The sequence below is a fragment of the Balearica regulorum genome, chromosome 1 (assembly GCF_011004875.1).
Source record: "Balearica regulorum gibbericeps isolate bBalReg1 chromosome 1, bBalReg1.pri, whole genome shotgun sequence".
Classification (NCBI taxonomy): Eukaryota; Metazoa; Chordata; class Aves; order Gruiformes; family Gruidae; genus Balearica; species Balearica regulorum.
In genome coordinates, this window is record NC_046184.1 from 34011540 (window position 1) to 34038581 (window position 27042).

At 38.7% G+C, this 27042-nt stretch overlaps 1 protein-coding gene across 2 annotated transcripts in view; it reads right to left on the minus strand.

The window, feature by feature from the left end:
• The window catches only part of NELL2 (neural EGFL like 2), a 155855-nt gene that overhangs the window by 97573 nt on the left and 31240 nt on the right, over positions 1–27042 (minus strand). For both annotated transcript variants that reach the window (XM_075745148.1, XM_075745139.1), the window contains 6 exons: positions 21893–22066; positions 21689–21785; positions 17636–17708; positions 17379–17461; positions 16155–16283; positions 14779–14881 (listed from right to left, as the gene is read on the minus strand). In XM_075745148.1, the coding sequence (XP_075601263.1) occupies positions 14779–14881; positions 16155–16283; positions 17379–17461; positions 17636–17708; positions 21689–21785; positions 21893–22066 (659 nt within the window). The remainder of the gene's footprint in view (positions 1–14778; positions 14882–16154; positions 16284–17378; positions 17462–17635; positions 17709–21688; positions 21786–21892; positions 22067–27042) is intronic.

Here is a 27042-nt window from a genome sequence, read left to right on the forward strand (position 1 = left end):
AGCAATCTGAACACTGAAAAAGCACATCGAAATGTGACTAAAAACTCTGTCGTCAGCTGAGGCAAATAGACCTGACAGATGAAGTAAAACTTTTAAAGGAGGCTGCAGGACAGGGAGTCTGGGAAAGAGTTCACAACTGATCAAAGCCAATGGGTATCACAGAGCACAAAGTGAGCATTTGGTTGTCTCCAGTTAAGCAAAGATCCAATCTGGACAATGTCTCTTAAAAATGGCATTGTTGCTATCTACACTGCAACTTTAGCTTGGTTAAGTATGGCAGCCAAAACATTTCTGCTGACTGACATGGACAACATTGGCTTTAGAGCAATGGACTATATTCTGCTTGTCAATCAGAACTGAAATATTTTGCACTCTAAACAGGATTTTGAAAACTTGGGCATGACTGATGCAATCAAAATGCCCATCCATTTTATGCCGAATTAACTATGTTGGCCATCTGATAAACAACTTCCGCAGCAAAATGTCAAACAATAAAATCAAATGTGAAGACAAAAGCCTTAGAGGGTGTCAAGAGAAGAAAAGCAATTAAGGTTAATATTAATTATATGACTGCTGTATTACAATTATATTAAAGGTTTATAAATAGCACAACAGTCTGCAAGACCAAAAGAACTCCAGTGCAAACATTACATGCCCACTTAATGCTCATAAAAGGGGGATTAGACATTATCTGATGGACGCCTTATGCAAGCTATCTGCAATAGTAGTGGCATAGTGGTACCTTAGTAAAGGTGCAAATAGATATTTCATCAAATGTTAACAGCTACTAATGACAGGGAAAATTATGCTTCAGTTCCACCTTCTCTCAGCTGGACTGCTGGACTAACCATACATAAAAGGTGCTTTTCTGAAAACTTTGTTAAGAGAAAAACGGTGCAGTGTAGAAAAGTAAATAGACACCTCCCTAAACCACCTTATACTTCATGACGTGCTTAAACTTCCACATATACCTATCAGAAAGCCTCAAGTCACAGAGATTCACATCCAGGATGAAATTTGATTAATCAATTAGGACTGAGTATTGGGAATTTCTGAAATTAATGAAGAACTGCTAAAGACCTGCACAGTTTTGAGTCACTATTTTAAATCTATGAGAGGTAAACAGTTATCACCCATCACCATTAACTTACTATATAAAAAGCAGGTTACATTCTCCATTGCCATGTTGTAAGTTAAGATCACCCACGGACATAACAAGAGAGGACACCTACTCCTCCAACAGCCCTTACATGATGTAACTTACTCTGCTCCACAGAGACTTCAAACAAGGCAGGGGGCAGAAGTAAAGCATTTTGGGATATTAGTCATATTTTTTCCCATATTTGTCATGAAAAATAGTGTGCACCAATTACACATAACTTTCAAAGACACATTTTTGCACATGACTAGTGAGATGGTTGTTTTCTGCAGCCTTGTGGGCACAGGCCGTGTAAGCATATTCGGTAAAAGGCAAGTCCCTCTGAATGGCAGCACCTTCAGAGATTTTGACAGTGGTTCATTTGACAGCATTAAAAAACATCCTATGCAAACAGTAAAACTACTCAGTTCACCACAAAATAGTAAACCTGGCATTTATCTGGGTGAAAATAACTTGGAAGCAACATTTCCATGCTCCAAAGCCATAGAGGTTCCAACCAGCTGCTCCAAAAAATTGCCACGTTATTTAAGTACTCACAGACCACACTCATATCTGAGTGACTATCAGGGACCCTGATGATGCTCTCATTCTCAACAAGACTCTCTTTGGCCCAGAACAATTTCCTCAGAGACTTTAGCTAGAAATTCTGCACCGTGACTTTGCTGCACAAACCTCCATGGCAAAGGCACAACTTCTTGTGACCTGGCATCATGTCGCTCCACTTTACTGTACTTTCCTCCCAAATCCAAGCACTTTCACTTGCCCTTACAAATGGCTGCCCCTTGTTAACTTGGATATTACAGTAAGAATCACGTATGCCTTATTTGCATTATGGCACAGGCCAGTCTAATGTGTTTAGATGATCCCAGGAGTGGATTAGTGCACAGATGAAGCACCACATCTATTGCTGTTGTCAGATGTCAGTTCTTTCAGAGCACCTGTATCTAGGTCCATACAGGAACTAAACAGGGTTTCACGCTCCCAACTCTTCTTCCACTCATTTGCGTTCCCGCATAAGGAATCTGCCCATCCTCCCATCCCTCTTCTGAGACCCATCATCTTCCTCCCTCACTTCAGCCAGAATGACAGGATTAGTTGGCATAATCACAAACACTCCGGAGAACTCTACTTAATGTTCTTAAGCTAAGTCCTTAGCATTAGTTCAGCAAAAGGTTTTTAACGCAGACAGCAAGGTAAACACATTTTTGGAAATCTTGATTAAAGTCAGCTATGCAAATCACTTTCCAAATTTGTTGTATACTCACTCTCAACATTCATTATCAAATAGCATTTAATCAAAAACTAATCTAAAGAAAAAAATCAGTTGCTACCAATAGAGTTGGAAATTTTCAAAAGACAACTTTAAATAGAAACCTATATATACTTAACATCACACCCCTGTTTCTCAAGGCTCCCAGAAGTTACTATTAGCCATTGTGCATTCCCAAACAATACAATACTTCGTGTCTAAAGCCAGTTCAGGATTTGAAATAATTAAAAATGTAAAAGTAGCTGGAGCAGATGTTCACAGACTCTGCTTTGTCGTAGCTAATTTCTCCAGAGTGCATCTGTTGATGCTCCAACCCAGTCACAGAAAAACAGTAAGCTGGAGTTCATACCAACTGTTAATGGGACTATTCCTTTTTGTTTGAGAACTACATTAATGAGGGAAAGCCTTAAAGTCACTGATAATACCAAAAAAATATTATATCTATGGTAACACTCCTATTGTCATCCAGGGGACTTTTCCAGACATTAGAGTCAGATTTTGTGTGCTTGTGCAACCACGTGTGTTTCTCTATATGGGACTGTAGTGTATGCTAGTCTCTAGGAAAGCTGCAATACTTTCATCTTACAGATATGTCAGCTTACTCTCTCTTTTTCCTTTTCCTTTGTCTACCACTACCTTTGTATGGAAACCAAGAACCGGAAAGTATAGTTAAAAAAAAAAAAAACCATGTTTAATTATTGCCTGTTAGCATCGAACCTGCATAAGGCAAAGTACAATTCTGCAATTTCAATGGCACAGAAAAGAAATAGGTACATCTTTAAATGTAATTCATTTCATTACCAAGAATCTCAGAAATTACTGGAATGGGTTAAATAGCAGTAAGATAAAATGCTTAATGAATTTTATGAAACTTGTTTTTAATTTTTTCCAAGCACTTGAAAGGCCGAAAGAAAAATAGCACTTTGCATTGACAAATTCTTGAATTTGGCTTCAATATATTATTAGTAAAGACCTTGTTTTTGCTAACTGCAGAGATCTAGTACAGACATTTAGTAAAATTATAAAGGACCTGTGGACTTATGATGATCAAACCTGAGAGATACGAAATTTAGGGTGTTGCCCTGGCAAGAACAAGTACTATCTTTCCTGTGGAACAATCTAGTTTTGTTAGAGAGAACTTTATTGTGAATGAGAAGATGAATCCATCATTTGCCTGTGATCACATCACCTCAATACATGGGGAATACTTCAGTATAAATGTGAGGAGCAAAATACAGTAACACTAGAAACATGCTTTGAAGACATAAGATAACTTTATTACAATACTGAATTATATGGTAAAGTCAAATTAGTTTCTCCTTTTCCCTCCCTCTAAATTCTGTTGTTCCAAGAGCTACAACAATGGGAGTAAGTATCTTGAGAGAAAGAAAAAAGAAAAATTAAAAACTGCATCCTCAAATCTTGAATAAATATCAGTAACTCAGTATGTGCATTTCCTGCAGGACACAATCCAGACTATGTAAACAAGGCATAGCCCACAGCACCAACAGCTCCAGGGCAGAGCTCATGAGCATCTAGCAGAAGTGCAGGGACACACCTGAGAGAGAAGCCTGATAGGACAATGACTCATTTATTTTCATTTTCCCTTACTCTCCCCACATCTTTGTTTCTATATCCAGTGACTTTTCTCTTCTCTTACACTTAAATTGTCAAATCCTGCAGAACAGAGGACTGTCTTTTGTGCGTACAGTAACTAGACTGATGGCTCTTCGTAACAGCAGGGTTTTAAAGGTACCTTAATACAAATAATGAATAGCGATAACAAGTACAGCTACTTAAATAAATTTGCTCACTGTATCTAACTACTTCCAAGTCAATCATGGTCTGCTAAGAACTGCACTCTAAAAGGCAGCATCCAGTTTGTCTTGCAATACGACCTTCAAGCTTTTGGCAGGGGAAAAAATGCAAAGGGCTGTCATTCTCCAAGGGAGAGAGTTTCTTCTGTTCCACAAAATATTTTATTTCAACAGTCACCTTAGGATTTTATTTAACAGACCTTGATATCTGTCCACATATGTTTAGAAGCAGTTAGACTTCAAAACATGGAATTTTATTGGAATGAATGAAGGACAGCACTCTTACTGTCCATGAACAATTGTCAGCAAGAAAGAAGAATGATTGGACTTGCTTTAAACAGTACTGGTAAATAACTTCCTAGACGACAAAAAACTGTTGCAAGGTACATACAGACTAGTTTTCAGAGTACAGCAGAAGCCAAAGTGAGAATTTTTAATCTATTTGTTCACACCGTAAGAATCAACCTGTTACTTCCATTTCATTTTCACAGGACTCAAGATGTCGCACTGGAAACAGGAGCAAAGGTACAAATGTGCAAATCAAGATGGTTGAACTGATGCATGAAAATGAGGATGTGATTCCTTTATTTATTTACATGTCTATTTTATTTTTTTATTTTTAAAAATATATTGACTTATTCTCACATTTCTTCATAGCAACTCTGCAATAAAATACCGCAAAATTAGTAAAATGAAAAAAAATGTGGTTAGGTGCTTAAACCATACTACCAACTCTATACATACAGAGCCACAGAACACCATGAACAAGATTTAAGCATTCTAAAGTCATATTCTACTACTATTAAGCCTGCCCGAGAACTTCGCAACAACCATATGCAAGATTGTTATCTCTTCTATGCTATAATCAGATTTGATTTCTCATTTAGGTTCCTTGAGGATCTAACAAAGCTTCTGGATATGGCATGATGGAAACATCTACAAAACAAACTCTCTCTTCACAGGCCTGTAAAAAGTGCCTAGAGAGCATGCTGCACTTTGGTGAACATTAATACAACCTGAAGAAACATCTTAAGGAAATAACACCTGAATTTACATCTCTTTGTCAAACTAATAATGATATAGGGAGAATCATGCCAGTTCATCTTCCCTACCTTCAACATATTTGAAGCACTCCCTCATTAGAAATAACAGCTATATGTCTATTTTCCAGATGAGTTAAGCATATTTTCTTGTTTTGCTTTCAGGATAGAAAAAAAAAAAATCTAATAATTGAAACCAGGCATTTTCTGCCCCAATTTATTACATCAAACAATGATGTCACTGTAATACCATTCTAACACTATTATATATAAGTATGTACTCGCCATCAGAAATAAGCAAGATACAAAAGTCCTTCTTCACCGTAATAGCTTATGACAATGCAAAACAACAAACCTAATAATATCTTCAAATTTTATTCATCTGTTAGGGAAAAAGATCTAGATGACAAATGATTTTAAGGGATTTTAACCAAAAGTCATCAATTACAAGTAAAATGAAATCTGGTAAACCAGTCAAAATTATACTTCAAAAAAGTTTATATAACTTTTTCGAAGAGCAACCAGGGGAGTATCAGAATTTTCATTTCCAAGCAGAAAGTTATAGAAATAATTTCAACAAGTAGTAGGAAAAAAAACACTAGTCAGCTACTCCATACAGGAGGGCTTACGATGGACAACTGCCCTCCCAAACAAATGGATAGAGCTTTCTTCTTAGTGGAAACTGGTACCAAGTAAAACCCCCTAAAAAAAGGCAAAAATTAGTAAAAACGCTCTCTATATGGGCAAAGATGCAGTGGTACAAAAATATGAGAATCACTGTAGATAAAGCGCTGAGCCCAATACAGTGAAGAAAGCAAATAGCACAAACTCTCCAAATAAAGAGGACTGCGAAGATTGTTTTGAAAGAAACAGATGAGGAAAGTATGAGAAAGGGCTGTTACACCATATCTGCTGAGATTTCAATTTTAAAGTTCTGTCTCACATGGGACAAAGTGGCCATTATTTGAAGCCGAATATATTTTATGAGCTGACAGATGTGGAAACAGTGATCAATAACAGCCTGGAGGTCTATACATCACACTTCAGATATCTGCAAGTGATGGCTAAGAGAAGTAAACCAAGCAGTAAGAAGGTTTTATTCACTACGTGCTTCCACTGAAAAAAATTCAAACTTCTGCAGTCCAAAAGACTGAAAGCTACCAGTTTAAATCATTATCTTTACAAAAAGATAAAGAATAACAGTATACATCATTTTGTATTGCTCTCACTGAATCAACTTCGCTCATATTTTACCATCCTTTCCTTAAACTGCCAGGGAAATAAGATCACATTTTTGATGATTCTGTGGTGGGGGGGGGGTTCAGTATTTTATTTATTGAGTTTCAGCCTTCACAGCCTTCCAATTTTTTCATCTCACATGACAAGCACTGTCAGAAAACTCTATGTGTGCCTTCTTTTAGGCTCCTAGCAGTGTCTCCCTTAGGCCAGCTTTCCACCCAGATGACCCTTGTCAATGTGGCAGTCCTGTTACAAATAAGAGTATGTCAAGTGCAAACTTGTCTTTGCAAAACTGTACAGGTCTCAACAAGCCATGAATCTTTTGGTTGGTTGGTTGAGTTTTGATATTCTGCTCTATTCAGGTCTATGAAATGCTCTCTGCCTCCAACTTGTTACTTTTCTGTGACCTTGTCCAAAACCTGCCGTTTTGGTGTTTTTAGACGAAGTCAAATTCTGCTCTTTTCAGAGCACATGCCCATTAAAGATAATTGTTAGAGGTACTACAGAAATTTTGCAAAATACAGAAATTTTGGGGGGGAAAAAAAAAAAAAAAAGAGGAAAAGCTCCAGACAGACACTGGAACATCAGCTACAAGCTGCTGATTTGGTAATGTGCTCCTGGGTATGGGACCAAAAAAAAAAAAAAGAAATACCACCCTCCACTCCCCAGGAAAAAAAACAACCAAAAAAACCCCACAAAACACAATCCAATGATGCCAGTGCAGAATGACATTAGCACATTAGTGGTGAGAACAAACATATTGAAGTCAACACATAGCCATGTGAACACCCACATATTCTAGGTGATTTTTGTAATTATAAACAGAATAGATTTGGTTTTATTATTATTATTTCATTACCACCTGACTAAGCAAATTCTGGTGAAATCAGCATTACTAAAGCCAGGGTAGTAACTTATTAAACTGGAACACTGCCAATCTGTCCACTTCCAGCTGTCTGAAAGCCAAAATATTCATATCCAACATATGTTTTATTTGCACTGGAAATAAAATAATATAATAATAAGTTGCAGGTATTTCATATTTTGTGTAATCCCTGGTAAGAACATAATGAAAAAAGGATGGAAAAAACAGGTTCTTTTCCCAGACAGCCTCAACAAAATAGGTTATAAGAGCAGGGGAGAGCAGAGCATGGTCTACAGCAAAATTTCCCATGTAAAAAATATTTTTAATTCTCTGTCGATAAAATTACCAATATTATGCTTCCAATTTCTTCTTTAGTGCAGATTGCTATACACGCAGTGTAATGCATTTTAATGGAATAAGGCTTTTCTTAAGCACACTTTATATTTCATTCCTCAGGCACACAGTAAGACTAAACCTGGATGACTTTACCATTAACTGGAATTCTCCTCATATAGTGATACATTGCCTCCAGATTTAGAGTCTTGCAGTGGAATTCCATAATGCATGGGGTCCAGAATAGTCACTCGCCTAGGAGGGAGCCGGACTTTGATGCATGCAAAGTCTGAGGCACAGCGCACCGACTGCCCCAGTCCTCCTCTGCTAACATGGAACAATGAAATGCAAAGGATGTGGGGAAGGAGGAAAGGAATCATAGGAGCAAAATATTCTGAGGAGTCCAATTGCTGTAAGCTGTATTTTAACTTACACAGAACAACAGACATACAAGGGATGAGTTCCCTGCTCAGAAAAGCGAAAAGACTCAACGTTTCCCTTCTGATGGAGGTATACTGCCCAGCTTACAAAGAACAAAGGTCATTGGAGACTACAAGCTCTGCATCAAAAAGCCCTTGACAATTCTGACATTGGATATGTAACAGATATAAACCAAGTATATTGCTATGGTATAAGAGTAGTTTGAAAATTTCTATAGCTTTACCATGGAAAATACAGCAGAGACCAAGCAACCAGGGCCAAGGGTGAGACTGGCCCTGCCAACCAAAGCCAAGGGGAGCCTTTCCCTGTCTCCCCTGGCTTTGAGTTCAGCACAGGAAAAGCCCCAAAACATTCTTAGAGTGTCTCAGTGCTCAGCTTCCTGAGATGTTACGCTTCCTGGAGAAGAGAAGGCTCTGAGGAGATCTTCCCAATGTGTGCAAACGCCTGCGGGAAGGGAATGAAGGAGAAGGAGACAGACTGTTCTCAGTGGTGCCCAGTGACAGGACACAAATGGCAATGGGCATGAATTAAAACACATGAAAAATCCATTTGGACACAAGAAAGCACTTCTTTACTGTGAGGGTGACCGAGCACTGGCACAGGTTGCCCAGAGAGGTTGTGGAGTCTCCATCTGTGTAGATATTCAAAATGTCTGGATACAGTCCTGGGCAACCTGGTCTAGGTGGCCCTGCTTGACAGGGGGGTTGGACCAGATGACCTCCAGAGGTCCCTTCCAACGTCAACCATTTTGTGAGACACTGAGATTGTAGGAGCTATGCTGGATTCACAAATGATACAGGCATCAATTATGCTTTTCCACTATAGCTTTGTACATCTAAAATAGCTCCACTGATTTTATTGACCTATATGAGTTCAAGGCTATATTTTTTTCCCTTCAAAATTATTTTTTTAGAAAAATTATTTGTGTCCTATTTCTAACCAAATATAAATACTGCCTTTCTTTTGAAGACACAGAGTTGCTGAAGTAATAAAATGGTATAAATGGACAGTAAAGTACAGCGTAATTCATCTCAGCAGTACAGGTGTGTATATAACGCTTTTTATCTGTCATTACAATGTGATACTATCAGTGTATGTGAGTCAAAAGCCCGAGAAATAAGGATGATGTGAATCATTTCAGCATAGAAAATCCAGAAAGCAGAGGCTGAACGGACACAGTTCTGCTAAATGTTGAATAACATTCAGAAATTCTGCATGCTGACTACAGCAGGTTATAATAAATAACATGGCTCTAAGAAATAACTCAGTGGTGGCTATATTCCAGATGTCTTTTAGTACTATTCTGAAGTAGGCTAATTTATCTGATTTTTCATATTTAAAAAAAAAATCTCAAAATAACAGAATTTATGCTCTATTTGCACTTGTATCTTTAAAAAGCCACATATAAATATTTATAATCAAAAAGCAACTAATCTTTTGCATTAGCCAGAACGTTCCTTCTTCTTTATATTCTGAAGTGTGCATTTTTTTAAAAAAGCTGTGATAAATGACTAATCATTGCTTCACTGCTAAAAACCGCCTCTTCTTCCTCCAGTACCGATGGCTGCTCCGTCACCCTGAGCCTGCTGGCTGCCCCGCAGCCCTCTGACTCCTGCCGTGCCCCAGCCAGCCTGCTGGAGCTGCTCTTCGCTTTCCAGACTGACCCTTCTTCTGATGTACTGCAAGGATAAGATGGTCTGTTCAGTCAGTGCTTACTAATCCTGTCGTTCAATCATTTCTCTGAGCTGCAGCCTCTTCTCTGTGCCGCACTGAATGCAGGAGAATCTCCTCCAGCACTTGGGCGAACAAGGCGGGGGCTGGTGAGCCACCCTGCCACTGATGGACATCACCTAAGGCAAGATGGTGCCACTCCTTCAGCTTAGAAAAAAAGGTGGCAATTTTGTGAGAAGATGAAGCTTAGAGAGCAGCGCAGGCTTAAGTCCGTAATGCTTCAATCCACCTGGATAAGTGACGAATTTCAGAGGAAGCTTAATCAATATTCCCTAAGTTTCTAGATAAAAATTTTGCACTCTTGCTGATGGTCAGTTGCTGTGCAAATGAGAAGCAGATGGACTTTTACATCTCTTTCTCTCTGTGTCAGTACGCTACAAGTGCTGGAGCTTGCAGAAGAGTGTGTAGTTTTGGGGAAAAAATCAGTGCATCATGAAGAGCAAGAGTGGAAATCCTCTTAATTTTAATTATAAAATTAAAGGTTTCTGTAAGCTAGCAAGAGAGATCACTGCATCAGAAACCCATGCATATTATAAGAGTTACCATGTCCATATTTGTGTTTTAATTATTTTCTTCAAAAATCCTTTCCAAGTTACATAACCCCTTTTACGCACTCACCCCACACCTGCTAGCAACAGAAGTGTGAGCTGATCCAATGAAGCCCTGTGCTCCTCACAGTTAAAGCTTAAAATACTTGTGTTAGAGGGCAGATTTGGCTACAATGCACCAGAAAACCATCAAGTACCTGTTTCAGAACAAAACAAGTGCATGCAAAAATCACAGCCTGCAGATTTGAACACAATGGCTCAGACTTTAATCTCCACTGAAGTCTGTTGGGATAGATTTAAATAGCTTGGGATTAGGTCTATAAGTATCTGCAGTGTCACTGGGAGAAGGACAGTGATGACAAGAGAGCTATTTCTTCCTGGAGATCAGTCTTTGGTGATGGTAATTATTACTGCACCAGATACGGGTACCAATATCATTTCTGTCCTTAAAAAAATGAAAATCAGCTAGTTTGTTAAAAATACATTGGCTACTTTAAAAAAAAAAATACATATATCACAGAGCTATTGGAAGTGATGTCTTAGTGTTAATACACCGACTAATAAAAACGTTGCCATAAAAAGATTTGCTGACCAAGTACCAATTGTCTCAGCTACTAAGACATTGGCAGTCCTTCCACAATTCACTTAAAATAAATGAACTCGTCCTTGTACTTCTCAAGCCAAGTCCATGGTCTAAAGCAATACTTTATAGGGTCAGTAGGGGAGCTTAATCTCTCCCCGATTTGTATCAGTGCCTATCACCACACAATGCATTTGTCTCTGCAGTGGAGAAAAGAATTTAATGATCTCTTGCACATACCTTCTCAGACAGGTTTAAAATTGCCCTGGGAACAGAAAAGAAAGTAGTCTCTGCTTTCCAGCTCCAAACAATTCTCCACAGGAAGCTCCCATTGATCTAAGATGTATGCTCTGGTAGCTGGACTGAATTTTGTGTTGAATAGTTTGTCTGCAGCTGAAACATATATCCAACACACTGGCCAATTTATGTGCCCTGGAAGATCGTTCCTTCCTTTAGCCCATTACAGCTAATAGAAAACACAATGATAATTTGCATGCATTGCCATTCCTTATGTTACCAGCATCGACCTTCACACAAGACAAAACAGAACAAGTTGTCTGAATGTCCTTAAACAAAGGTATAGAGTTAGGGGAGAAGGTCAGTGTTGGGGTGGCTGGTTTTTTTTTTCTTTTGGCTCACAAGAAGAACCAAAGTCAAAACAATATTGGTAAAAAAAAAAAAAATACAACATTCCTTACTAAGTGTTCTTCCCTGAACTAAACATTTAAGAAAAAAATGAAGAGTCAGTTGTGCTGAAATTTCTAAGTGTTGAAAATGTCATCAAATGAGATAAAACAAAGCTGCACTGTCCACTATGTAGATGCTGGGCTGAAGTTCAGTTCCTAGGGCTTGGGAGCGTGGTAGGCTCCCACAAGTCTCTTAGCATAACTGCTTAATGTTACAACCAGGTTTAAAAATCCAGTGCTTTCCATTCCTGTCTGATACACCTGATATTCACTACAGTAACTGATGGAAAGATTAACCTCACAACTTTAGCTGTATAAAAGTTCAGTATCTAATCTAATCACTTTGGCTCCCTATAGAGTCCATGGAACGAGACGTCCACCTCCAGAAGGCAATTCATCCCATCCTTTCTAGCCCCCTCAGCACCAAGTGTCCTCTAGAGCTGCCAGTCTCTTTCACGGACTATCAAGAGAGCCTAACTGGTGATGTCCATAACTAGTAAATGAAACACAACAGGTAAATGAAACAGTAAAAGACAACAGGTTTGAAAATGCTTGACTACAGTCTGTAATCCTCCATGCAATTTGAGCGTTAGCACATGTCATGGCACCATTGTAGACTGTACCAGCCAACATGCTCTGAAACAACGCCAGGCATGGCTGGGGGGACAGCACTGATCAGAGGCCATTCCCAGTCAGCCATCTGGATGTAGATACTCTGTTGGGGGTGGGGGGAAGGGGAAGAGAGTTTAGCCATGTAGACGTGAGCCACAAGTGCCACCTAGCCACAGGACTGTGTCTGCCGTGTTTTATTTACTAGTATAAATGAAGTCACTTCAGATTATATTCCCAAATTCTGCATGCCTCAAGCATGCAAAATGAATCCATCTTCAATCACTCAGGGGAAAAAAAAAAATCAACAAAGAAAATAAAACCAAAAAACTGGGAAGCCTGCTTGCTGGTCACTGTTTTCACAATTATGTGCCATCTGTGTTCGCTCTACATAACCTAGTCAGATGCTACATTCCCTGATACCGATCCAAGAATTGAGAACAAAAAAGGTTATCCTCAGAACCTATCCAAATGGAGGAACTCAGTTTTGACCCCTCGAGAAAGAACAGTAGTCACTGAGCACAGTGACCTTAATCAGCTCAGACCTTGAGCTGATTGAGACCTTCTCACCAAGAAGACAGGATACATCTGGCACATATACATGAACTCAGTGACAACGCAGCATTTCACCAAACTCACCTGGAGAATAAGTGAGGGACCTGCAGTCTCCATTCCCTCTAACTTCCACTCTTTACACCCTTTCACTGGAATTTAACTACCTTGTCAATGGGACTCCAATTTACACTCTCCATCCATTGGTTCCAGGGATTTGGCCACTTTAAAAGTTGTTTGGGTTTTTTTCAAAAGGCACTTTAAATAACCTAGATGAAATTAGGTTCAATTCAGGAGAAATTTTTATTTATAATTTTTGATCTATATAATTTTTCTGGTAGTTTGTCAAGAGAGTTATATGTGTGCATGTTAGTTATAAATTGAATTATGTATGGGCATCAAATTAACAACACTGGAAGCCAAAAGGCTTTTGATGATATTAAGAATATCAAAAGGCAATATCAGAGTAAACGTCACAGTGTGCTGTACCAGAACTGTATCTTGATTGGAAGGAGAAGTAGCAATGCTGTATGACAAGGTCAGTGTCCATATGCTCATTCACATTTCTTGACCTTTGTCAAGACTCCCAATAAAAACAACTTTTTAAGGATTCATATGATGTGAGTGTTCCCCATGAACATCTGGATGGAGAATTCCCAACTCTATTCACAGGCGGTACATTACAAAAACATACTTCAGAGGATCAGGTTCTCAAACTCTGCCAACATGGTCAAAGATTCAAATAGAGGCTTGAACTCCACACATCTCACATCCCTGAATTACCAATTCCCTGAGCCATCTAATATGCATGGAAATTTTGTGTAGCTGGTTAAAAAAAAAAAGTATTTGAATTCTCATTTCCTCTCAATTAGAATTAATCTACTTGAGTAAGTTAATAAGGTTTCATAAAATGGGATGGTTTGTGTAACTTCTAACACAATTAAATATTAATAAACTCCTGTGGGAGCAAGATCAATGGAGTACAAAACGTCTTCCTGAATTTTATCTTACAACATGTCATTTTAACCAGTTATATATTTCTCTATACTCTGTAAGAAGTTTTATACAGCAGCAGAAGAGTGATGAAACCACACAGAAAAATCTCAGCATTTACAGATTAAAGAAGTGTGTGCATCTCATGCTCAATTTCAAGAATGGATTCCACCATAGCCTAAAATAAATAACCATCACATATGCGATACATGTCCATAATCAACCTGAAATATTATACGTAGTCCATCCAGACAGTGATTAACCTAAAATTCCCCTTCTCTGGCCCTATTTGCAACAAAACTAAAATGCTATAAAACGAAAAGGTAATCACCTATCTTAAATGGCAATATTGAATTACCTTTATCCAGTTTCCTGTATAATTCTATCTGACCTTTTGTGAAAGAACATTTCTAGGTGTCTGGTTTTTGCTGGTCTCTTGGGTCTAGTATGAGTTTTCTCTTCCCTTAATTACAGAAGAAGAATCATAAATCTGAACCTTCATTTCTAGCACTACAACATAAGGTTGAAAGTACATTCTTCTTGAGATGGAGGTGTAAGAAACACTGATGAAAACAAACACCAGGCAATCGTTCTTGAATTTCTAGTAGTTCAGCCTAAAAGATAGGCTATGGAAGTCTGCAGAAAATTTTTTACACATTGATTGTCTTTTTAAACATTGATAAGAAATATCTATGCTTAAAAAACCATAACATAACTAAAATAAAACAAAATACCTACACCTGAAAAATTAAAATTTTCTGGTCAAAAATTTCCCAAAAGTCTAAGTTCCCCAGTTCCTCAACCCAAATATTTCGTTCCCTGACCAGTTTTTTCACTGACATGCTTACAGAAAGGTCCATTTTTTTTACAGATTTCAAAATATTCGTTAGAAAGAAGCACCACAGTAAAACTTACATTGACATTCTTTGCAGCACTTGCCATCCACATAGGCCAGAGCAGAGTTAAGCGGGCAGTCAGAGAGGGGGCAAATCAAAGCCTCGCACTGCACGGTACCATTCTAGAAGAATAAAAAGGGCTTAACTGGCAGTTATATTTAGCACGAGTGGAGATGTTCTCAAACACAGGAACTTAAAAATCTATTTTTAAATGCAATGAACTCTCTAACAACACCCAAAAAGACATTTTAACATGGTTCTTTTTATAACTACAAGAACAGAAACTATACCTTTAGAATATCATGCATACAATCTTTTAGACATGTACGATGTGTTCTTTGAAATGATAATGAGCAATTTTTTTTTTTTAGAGGCAAATCTATTTGGAGGTAAAACATTCTGCCAATCAGCAGCAAATTGACAGATTCGTGTGAAATAACAATCTCCCAGAACAATACTCTGCCTTCTGATTTTTACATAAGAGACAATACATTTCTAAAAGGTAATAAAATCATAGCTGCAAGAAAAATCCGAGACAAAAATATGTAATGCATTTATCACTAAATTAAAAGAATTTTAAATTGCTATCAGCCAGATTTGATATCATGGACTAAGTCTTCTCGTCAACCACAAAACGCTAAAACGAAAATGAATATCCCTCCAGAAATATAAAGATCAAAATCATACTAAGCTTAAGGAGAACCATTTAGCAAATTATAGATAGCAGCAAATCAATCTAATCTAAGGTGCAATACAGACAACATCTTCTTCACCTATTTCTAATGGCCTTTGGATTAAGCATTTAATGAGTTCAAATGGAATTAATGAGTTTTACATGAATGGACAATATCAAAGTTGTCATGGTTTGGTACCTGAAAGGATATTTGCAATCAGTTCTGGAGTTGTGATACCTTTGGGAATCTTCCATCCACCTAACAAACCTTTTCATTTGAACAGAGCATGCCTATGACCCTGACATTTTACTCTTTATTACTTATCGAGATGGAACCGAAGGCAACCAAAGAGAATCAGACACAAGGGATCTGTTAAATCATTTGCTAAGAAAAAGGCTGTGTTTATAGTGACAAAAAGCAGGGAATTAATTATCCAGACAAAGTGCTTGCAACTCAGTGCATGGGAATAACATGACAGCCAAGTATAGTGCATAGCATCTGTGTATGGTGACACGAAATATTGGAGCTATATGCTGGCACTGCTGAAACAATAGGAAAATGTACTTATTAATACCATTCCTTAAATTTAGAACAGGTTTTCTAGCACTTTGTTGTTACTATCTAGCATACATGTAGAAGTTTTCTCATTATTTGCCGCAATAAAACTGTAATCAGAGGAAGCACTAGAGTTCCTGAGTCTCCACTCAAACTGTAGCCATACCATGCAAGTGCAGTTCTTACAGCCATCTGTCCAGGATTCAAACTCTCTGTAAGTCGTGCCTTTCATTGTGCAGGTCCTCTCACAGTAGCACTGATCCAACTTGTTCATCCTCTGCTCAGCTTGGGACAACTGCATTTACAGGTCACAAAAAAGTTTTGAATTTGTAAGTGGTTTCCACATTAGTATAAACATGATTGAAACTGTCCCCATTGATGGGACAACTGTCCCCAGATGTCCCCCATCTCAAGCACGCAGATGAGAGAACACATGTAGAAAAATACAGTCAAAGATAATAAAACAATTATTGTCAAATACAATAAAACAATTATTGTTAAATACAATAAGATTAAGCCATCAGCCATTCAGAGATGGAAATTAAGAAGCAAGACACAATGCATTTCATCTTTCCCTAACATCAGGAACATCATGAAACAAAGTGAGTAGGTCAAGATGAGTATGGCTCCTGATTTCTCATCTCTCTGTGTGTGAACTGACCAAGAATCTTGCTCTACATAAACTACTTGCAGATATTAGGTTATGCGCAAAAGACATGAATCTGAGTAGAGAGGCAAAATTGGAGGTAAAGCTCAAAACCAGCATGTTAGAAATTGTTTCTCCGCTTCAACCAAGGCATTTTTAACATATGCGTATCAAATCAGCCAGGTAACAGCATTCCTGCAGATATTTAAAGAATTGACATTTAAAACCAGAAGACTAGTCTATGTTCACCAGCAGACATCAATGCTTTTGGTGTGATATTCGGCGGGGGGGGGGAAGAAGAAAATGTTGCTTTGGATTCTTAAATCCTTGTCTTGCATATATTCTGCCTGAACATGCCTTTGGCAGCTCAGGTCTAGAAAAGTCTTGGACCAATAAGTCTTGCTGCAATAAGCACTATAAGCACAATAACCTATTTCATTCGAGGTTTATTGACTTGTTAGCCTAATAGATAGAGCTTGGATATCTGTGAGCCCTTTCCCTGCTCAGGGATTTGGATTCTGTTTACTATTAAAAGGTATGATTCTATAAAAATATTAAAACACAAGAAAGCTCTCTGAACTAGGAATTTGTATGTATAGACACAGATATATAAATACAAATATATAAACATACCATGCAGGGATGTTCCACACATACTCCCACATATGCACAAATAATTAAAAAGACAGAAATTAAACCCTTAGTCTTTGTTTCTCCCATGCCAAGACTCCTAGTAAATATTACCTTAGCTGATGTTTTGGCTAAAATGTCTTGCAGTTCCATAATTTTCTGCACGAGTCCATGGAAGTCATTACAAGTTGGGCATGCTAGAATAAGAAAATATGTATACTAATTAAAAAAAAATGTATTCACAATAGGTACAATCATGTCAAAGTTGATGACCAATACACTGAAACTCAAGGGTTTAGGAAAGCTAGTAGGATAGAAAGTGGGTACCAAGCACACCTTTCATTTTTTTGTATAAGAATTAATAGACTTACTGCGATTAAGATCTGGGCATTGAGAAATAAATCCTTGAGGCATGACAAGTAATTGCACATCTTGCATTATGCCCTACGTGTAAGTGGAGAGAAGAAAAAAAGGATACTTTATTTTTACCTGTCAAAATTATGTTTTCCATTCACTATGTAAAACATTAAAGCCCACACAGGAAAAACTGCCTGATAAAAACTATATTTATGAATACACAGCTCCTTGCCTGGACCCAATGCAGTGATAGAAGAATAAACAGAAAGTAAAATAGATAGATGTACAAATACAGACATACTGAATCATTTTTAAAGACATAAGATTAAATGTCAAGATGTAATTATGTGGCAAGAGTTTGGTTGTTTTGAATGCATTGTTATTTTTAGTTAGCCATTGCAGAAAAGCTTGAAAATGACCTTTAAAGGTAATTTGGAAAACAGTTGCAGTTTCACTTACTTTGAAACACTCTTTTAAATAAAATGCAAATTTTTTACTAAGCCAAAACTGTCAAATAGAAGTGAAGATTAAAGAAACTTGAGTCAGGAGAAACACATTCATGCAAACCCTTTACAATTTCAATGGGGAACTTTCTATAAAGCATGCAGAATGCCAAGAAACCACACGTCTGTTACACAGCTGCAGAGTCACATGTTGGCAAGAACTTAGGGGAAGTTTAACATGAAATTCAACTACACCATCTGGAAAGGGCCGGTTTCACCCAGAAGAATAGATCCCATGCTTGCAGGCAGAATTTACATGTATCCTTAGTCATTAAGATATAATTAGTAGCCACTTTGCTGCACTCCAAAAGCACAGGCCAAATAGCACTTTCAGTGAGCCACGCTATCATATTCACTCCAGATGTCCCTTTCATCCATGCCTCCCTCCCTGCATCTCCAAAACTCCATCTCAGAAAGAAAAGCAAAATAATTACCACATGCTGCAGCACACTTAAAAATGCAACATTTCACAACACTAAGAACGCGATGTAAACTAAATGCGAAAGTCCACATTTCATCCACGTACACATGGCATTCAATACAGATGTTGCAAAGTCAGCTAGAATTTTGATTTCAGGGGAATGAGTCAGGGTCACTTAGCAACCTAAGTGACCTGCAGAGAAGAGTAGGTGTCACTGGAGGGCAACTAGGAGGGTACTTGAGTACCATGCCTACCTTTCTCCCTTAGTAACAAAGCTACCATCCAGGGCAACTGGATGCTGTGAGGAGCTGCAATGATTAGCTAACGGTGAAAAAAATAGGTGTGCCTGAGACAGGGCTCCATGTCAGGACCTCCCACAGCACGTGTTCTGGAAGTCAGGAGCAAAGACCTCTTTGAAGAGCACACAAAAAACTCTCACTGTATTAATTCCACCTCCCTTCCTACCTTGGTGTCAAGTTCAAACTCATGTCAATCCAAGTTATGGCATTTTCATGAAAAGGAGGAATGGCAGGGTCTGACTCATTCACGTTTAAAACACTCTTCACTGAACACACAGGCAAGTATTCAAATAATTTAGCTATTAACCAACACTAAAGCTCCTCCAACTATTTGAGGAGCTTTATTCATCATCAGCTGTGATGTGAGCTGGACTCTGCCACTCACCAGGAATTCAGGGTCCTTCTCATTCTCCCAAAGCAACAAGAGGGAGCTGTGACACCTAGCCCACCTGGGCTCCCAAATCAGGACCTCCTGACAGTACACGAGAGGCTTTGCACCGGCTCCTAAAGAACCTGGTGGCTCAAATTAACACACCGCTGGACGCTAGGTACTGAGAGAATTTACATGGTACCAGAAATCAGATAGCCAGAATTGCGCTCTCAGGCTTCAGACCTTACAATGAAACAGATACGAATACATCCCAGTCTGAATATGCCAACAGGCACATTGGTTTAGTGCAGCAATATTACGTTCAAAATAAAATACAGACAAATAAAATCTTTTTTTCAGATTTGAGTACCATGATCCCTCTGGACAATCCATTTAATCTACTCAAAGCAGCCTGATTTTCAGAAATAGCTAAGCATCCTGACCTCTCAAAATCAGAGCAGTAGGAGTTGTCTCACAGTGAGTGTCTAAAACTATATGCTCTCCAAAATACTAAGAAGCATTGAAAGTCCTCATCTGCTAAACCAATGAATCTTCTGTACAACAGTGTCACATTTTCAGATGCAGTTTGCCCATTGGTACTATATTATGCTGGAGAAATCAGTTAGCACAGTATATTTTGGCTATATCGATGCTCTTTTAACAGCTATCCATTTCTGTATTTCTGTTAAGCTGGTTTATATTTGTAACTGAGGCAAAATTCCCCATGTATTTTGTTTAATTTTATCTTTCTTGAAAAGAAAGAAAGAAACAAAAAAATACAGTCCACTACTGGAGTATTTATTTTTCTACACCTAATGAGCTTCTTCACAGTGACTATGATTTGCCAAAAAGAATATAATAAAGTCAAAAACTGAGAAGGCACAAAAAAATAAAAGGAATATAATAAAAAGTATTAATTATAAGCACGTAGAATGAATGAAGTGTATCTGACATCAGATGAAGCAATGCATTAGTATTTTCTGATTTTATTCTTGGAGTCAATTGTTTATTTAAGCCAGAAATATAATTTTGCAGCTTGTTTAGCAGACTTCTTCTTAGTCTTCTGGAGGAAAAGGAAACACAAATTGAATTGAAAAATAAAAACAAAGTCATGCTTTGGTTTTCAAATCTGAGTGCCTCACTGGAACTCCATACTTCATACACAACAAGGATATAAATTGGCATTAAAGTTTAGCAAACAGTATTTCAACACCCAAAAACCTGACTTTAGCACAAAAGCACAGAACTTGCTGTGAAAATCATAGTCAAAGTGTTTTAGGCTGAAAAAAAGATTTAGCAGGCCAGGTTTTTAAAAGTGATTGGGTCTGTGATCAACATCATCAATTCTATTTTGCAGCTCAAGTAAAAAGATGCCTACAGGGAGCAAAATGGGACGGCAGTGTGGAAGGCATCCACAGGGATGTCATCATTTGTTAAAGCAGCTCCAGAGAAGACTGAGGCCAAACCACAGATAGTGGCTGTGACCAATCAGTGCTACCTAATGGACTCAGAGGAATCAAAATTTACACTCCAGTTCAACAAGGTATTCACTTCTTCAACAAGGTATTCACTTCTTCAATCTTGCTATGCACCAGGTGCTTGCTATATATACATGTTAAAGTAGAAGTAGTAAGCAAAAAGCATGTACAAATATTCTTCCTCTGGGGGGAAAAGCATCCTCTTCATTGATGTTAGTCATCTCATTCATTTCTGAGCCAAGAAGATGCTGTGATGAAATCTAAATCCTACAGAGGTAACGCAATTGAAGTTCCCTAGACTGTCTTGTTCCATGACACACACAAAATAAATGCATCTAGCTACAAAACAGAAAATAATCTATTTATTTCCCAGAATTCGGTTGCACTCAGCCATTTCCCTTTCCCTGTCTTACGCTGCTGTTGGCCATGTCATTTGGTGACACTGAGCCCTATACATCTGGCTCTGCAACTTTATTTAGTGAAGTCCAGTTTGATGGAAACACAGCTCACTACATCTGATATGCTGATACACAACACACCACAGCACTAAGAACTGCGTTGTGATTACAGAGCCACAGATTGGTTGGGGTTGGGAGGCACCTCCTGAGATCCTCTACTCCGACTTCCCTGCTCAGGCAGGATCAGCTACAGCAGGTTGCCCAGGACTGTGTCCAGGTGGTTTGGAAATCTCCACAGTAGTCTTACTCTGACTAGTCTCACAGTAGAACTGTTTTCTGATGTTTAGATGGAATTTCAGGTGTTTCAGTTTTTGCTCACTGCTTCTTGGCCTCTCAGTGGGCGTTATGGAGAAGAGTCTGAGTCTCTCATCTTCATTGCCTCCCATTCAGGTATCTAAACACATTGATGAGATGCTCCCTGAGCCATCTCTTTTCTAGACTGAACAATCTCAGCTCTCAGCCTCTCCTCATGTGGAAGATGGTCCAAGTTCTATTATTTTTATTTAAGTTCACACTTTTCCTTTCAGGGAATGCATACCTTAAAATAACCATGTGCACTATTCCTCTGTCCCAGCCAAAAGGTTGTACCCAAAGGTAAGTCCATGAAGGGCTTCTCCACAACTCTTTCATAAATTCTGAAAAGAAAAGGAAAAATATAGTCCCAAGTTATTATAATTTCATTTACTCAGAGCTGGAATGTTCCAAATGTGACAACGCTTATAAAACAATACTTTTTACTTACTTATTGCAGTCCACATGTAAAATCAAGTGAGAGGCACTGATTGCTAAGGAAAGCCTGTGCCATTTATCATCTGCCAAAATGTATGGGAATACTTCTGTGTGGGAGCGATGACTGCCTGAACGATAATGCAACCTGATTTCATTTCGATGACCGCTGCTTTCCAGCTCCAGGTACCTGTACGATAAATGCATCATCATGTCATGAACCATTCTTATCAGCACAGCAACATTTTACATAACACAACTTCTCATTATCATGCAGGAACTATTTAAAAGAGGGGGAAAGACAAGCAAGGAGATACAAAGATGAAAGTAGACACTTTCCCGATTTGCACTGCATCCTTCTTCTCAATAACACATAATAGCAGGTTCCAACTTGCACATAAGTACACAAGATTCCACACCAAATTTTTTTTTTTCCTCTAGCAAGACTATTTTCCATGACATGATCTGACTGGAAATATAATTACCCTATTATGAATAATTGCATCATATCCTGAAAGTGCAGTATGGATACTCTGAAGCCACAAATATGCAAAAGATAACACCAAGTTTTGCGATAGGGACATCATTAGCCATTACCGGCAAGAACTGAGACCAAACACTGCTTTGTTTGCTTTTGGATGTAAGGCTGAGAGAGTTGGGGTTGTTCAGCCTGGAGAACAGAAGGCTCCAGGGAGACCTAATTATGGCCTTTCCTTAAAGGGGGCTTATAAGAAAGATGGGGACAGACTTTTTAGTAGGGCCTGTTGTGATAGGACAAGGGGTAATGGCTTTAAACTGAAAGTAGGTAGATTTAGATTGGACATAAGGAATGTACTTTTTACAATGAGGGTGGTGAAACACTGGAAGAGGTTGCCCAGGGAGGTGGTAGATGCCTCATCCCTGTAAACATTCAAGGCCAGCTGGTCAGTTGCTCTGAGCAACCTGATCTAGTTGAAGAAGCCCCTGCCTATGGCAGGGGGGTTGGACTAGGTGACCTTTAATGGTCCCTTCCAACCCATATTATTCTATGATTCTACACTGTTAACATCTCCTTTCACTTTTCATAATGAAATTTCTCCAGAGAAACACAAAATCAGGAAGTCTAACTCTTCAGAACAATTTATATTTGTGTACATATTTACTTTGTTAAATAAGAATGTGTATTTGTGGTGTGTGCGTGTATGTATATACATATGTATGTATATGTATGCACGTATATGTATAAATATGGTAAAAAACCAGTATTGCAGCTGTACCAAGGTAAGCACACCGTACACCAGATTTGCAGATTGCAAACACAAGCTTTGCTGGTGAAACTCCTGAGGATCATTTTAAAAAGCACCCCATAACCAAACTTGGTACTTAGACAGGCCTTTTCTTGCATATCAGACCTCTTCTAGGAACAAGCTTGACAAACCATTTGTCTTCTAAGTACTAAGTTTCTCATTTTAAAGTGCCCCTCTAAAACACTTTTAAAATAGGAAAGAAAAACAGAAATGGATATTCACTAATAATCATGCACAACCTACAGCTAATGAGCAAGGAAAATAACATAATACGTGGTGAGAAGCACAACTGGGAGAATGGACAAGTCATTTTTGTCTATTTTTGCTGCTACATCTGCAATCAGGCATGACAGTGGTTTGTAATTTGAGTGCACACGTGGTTTAGGGTGATGTCGTTTACTTTAACAGGCTATCTATATTAAAGAACAGTCAAGACAATGATTGCAGTTTTCAAGAGTGAAGATGAGACCCAATCAAAACCATCTTGTACAATTATTATCTCTCAGAGGAGGTTGGGCTCACTGCACATCTCTCCTTCCTTCAGGGTGTTTCACAGGGGAACATGGCTAGCAACAGCACAAAAACAGCTATCCTTTTGCAAAACTGGCAAAGGGCAATTTCTTTTTCCTCCCCAGTATTAACACAGCAGTTAACTAGAGTCAGCAATAAATTTTATAATCTGAGATAATTTACCTCCTCATGGCCTAAAAATAATTTTTGCATTGGCAAGAAGTGTAAACTAATTGAAGGCCTGGCTGGAAAAAATTGGGCAATAGTGGCAGGACATCAGTCAACTTAATAACCTCCTTCATAACTCAAGCTTCAAGGATAAAAATAAGGTCACTCTCGACCTAACAAAGAAAAGGAACATTATGGAACTGGAGTCCTCCAGTAACTTTTAAGTTTCTCCACGCAGTTGCAGATACAATCTGGAAAAAGAAAGGGATGGATATGTTGAAACCTTATCTCCTGGCAGAACCAACAGCTAGCTCCTACTCTCTTGAAAGCCAATGGCAGAACTGATGCTAGCACACAGAGATGCAGGCAGGGAACAAAATACAGCAGCAGACATACAGTCAGTACAGAAGGTATAAAATGAAAACTCACGTTGCCCCTTATGCAGGTGAGATAATTAAATCTCTGAGAAAGGAACATGGATTTCCAAATAAAAAGAAGAGATTGCTGTAAAAATTTCAGGAATTAAGAACTGCTGAGAGATGATGCTCACATTCAATGCAATAAGCAAGGAAATCTTCCTACAAAAAGCTGTGCAAAAATTGTGGACACTTGGGGGTTTGTTTTAACTGTGATTAATGCACTGTTTTGAAATCCACATGCAGTCTCTTTTATTCTTCCATTTGGTAAACTAACAAATACATCTACCTTCCAAAGGCTTGATGATTGCTAGAGAAAATGTGCATCAAAATGAAAAAGAAAATAATAGCCATTAAGAGAATTATTAGGGGAATAATTTATGGTTTACTAATAATCTGTAGAGGCAGCGGGAAAACACAATTAGAAAAGCAAGTGGAATGACAGCCGGAACAATATTCCCTTCAGCTTAGACTAACTTCGTAACACTGAAACACAGGGAAGCATTTTATTTTACAAAATACTGTGCTTGCTATTCCACTTTTCTATATTTGCTTAACTGCCTAGAGTTAAATGGCTCTGGCTCAGTCTCGTGAGCTTCAGAAGATGGGACAAGACTCAGCACTGACGAACAGGTATGGGTGGAAATGCAAAGTCTGCCCGCAGCAAGGCTTCTCGTGCTGTCTGTAAAGCTGTAACAAAGCACACACTTGGGTATGCACTTTCCAAAGATTTGGAAGAGTCTTTGAAAGAGCAAGCTAAGCATTAACAGAAACACTTGGATTTTAAAAACTCATTTATAGCGACAAAAATACTCTAAACTTCTCTGTATGCTCAGGATTACTAATCTTTTGAGAGAGAAAAGAGAGTGATCTTGTTTCCTAAAGGACTTACTCCCAAAGGAAACAATAACTGCATCGTACCGCAGTCTTCTCCTGACCAAGAAACACATTACTGAAAAGGTTCAGGGGAACGTCGTCAGCCGAATCACTGGTTTCTTATCCACACCAGCCCAGGCCACCCATCACAGGGAAAGCATCAGCCAGAGAATTCCCATTACTAACATCACTACTGCTTCTCCCAACAGCTCCTAGGCGCTCTTCTATGCTGCAAAAGGCAAACGGCTCTTGGAGTGAAAAATAAACCACAATGAGAAACACTACAACAGCAGAACCTGCTTCCCTTGTGCTAACATCCATGATCTCTGTGGTTGTTTAATCAATACCAGCCTACTTGATTTTAACCCCCCCAAAACCACATATGCTTTGGGTCAAATGGATTTAACTTAATGGGGAGATGATACGTGCTTAGGTTTACTAAGGTTGACATATGGAGAAGAAAATGCCAACTGGAAAAAAGGTTGTTACACCTCCGCAGAATGCTGTGCATGCACAATCATTGCAAAGGCAACAGCCAAGGCCACCATAAGATCAGCCGCTCTGCTTGGAAACCAGCCAGATAGCAATCCCTTACGTACTAAGGCTGAGCCTATTTTCATAAGAGGAAGAAATGTGTCTCAAATGCCCCAGAGGAATTTGAGACAGGAAACAGCGATGTTTTTACTGCTGCCCAGCACTGATCCAGCGTAACTGCTAGATAAGAGTTGAGAGTCAGCAGATCCACTCAGCTCTGGAGCTGCTACCGCCCATCCGGGCAAAGGGCACGTGGTCTGCATGAGCGTGCGTAGGACCTGCTCTTCAGGCTGCGACACACCAGCGCAGGGGAGACTGTGGAAGCAGAAGTCAGGATGTACAGCAAAAAGCTGGAGCTTTAGGAGGTGAAACACCAGGCGGTCCTGGTGTACACAGTAGCAGTCTTTGAGAAGAGGGAGGTGTGACCCCTCCAGCTAACGGCCAGGGTTGGTAACACGAAGTCTTTGATGGCTCGCTCGCTCATTTGGCATCCCTGCTCACACAGCAAACACACACTGCAGCTGCTCACTTTTACTCCAGGCAACTAATAAAAATCGACTTCAATTTACAGCATGTAGACAAATATTTTAGAAGCCAAAGGCAAGATATCATGTCTGCTGCTTATGAATTTATTACAGGGTGGGGATTTTTTTAAACTTTTACTACTCACATTTATAAGTATAATGTTAAAAGAGTTCTTTGTAGCTCTTTGATCTACACTAAAAAGAAAAAGCAAAACCAATAAAATTAAAGAGGAATATGTACTTAAGAAAAAAATTAAAATTCTTATCTCCATTACTTACAAAAACCTTTATCTGAAGATTTTTGATACAAAAGTTCTGGCTTTTTTGTTAGATGTAATTACATAAAATATAAAAAAGAGATTCTACTCAGTAGACCTTATCCAATGCAAACTATGGCTACAATAGCGGTAAGCCACTCTGCTGGGTGTACGTTATGAAGATGTAAAAGCAATTCACGCCGTGCAGCCACCACGTTCAGCAATGCATTATTTGCTATTTTCCACGGCATGATGACTGGGCAGTCAGGAGTGTGAGTCTTATTTTTCTGTTTGGAAGTAACACTTAAAGTGTTCTGAAACATTAACTAGGAGTTTTTACCGCTTGGTGCATCCTCTAGAACAATATGGCATCAAAATATCCCCAGATGGATTCTATATGCCAAGTGGCAACTGCACTACACCTGTAAAAACCCAGTCCCCACCTCTCATTTACAGTACTGCTTGGCCTTACTGACTTTGCCCTTTTCCCTGACAATCTAGAGGTCTTCCTAGGCAAGAAGGAAACCAGCAGTTTTTCCAGGGAGTGATAAATAAAAAAATGGTCTTTACTTTTCTGGATAAGTTGGTAGCACTT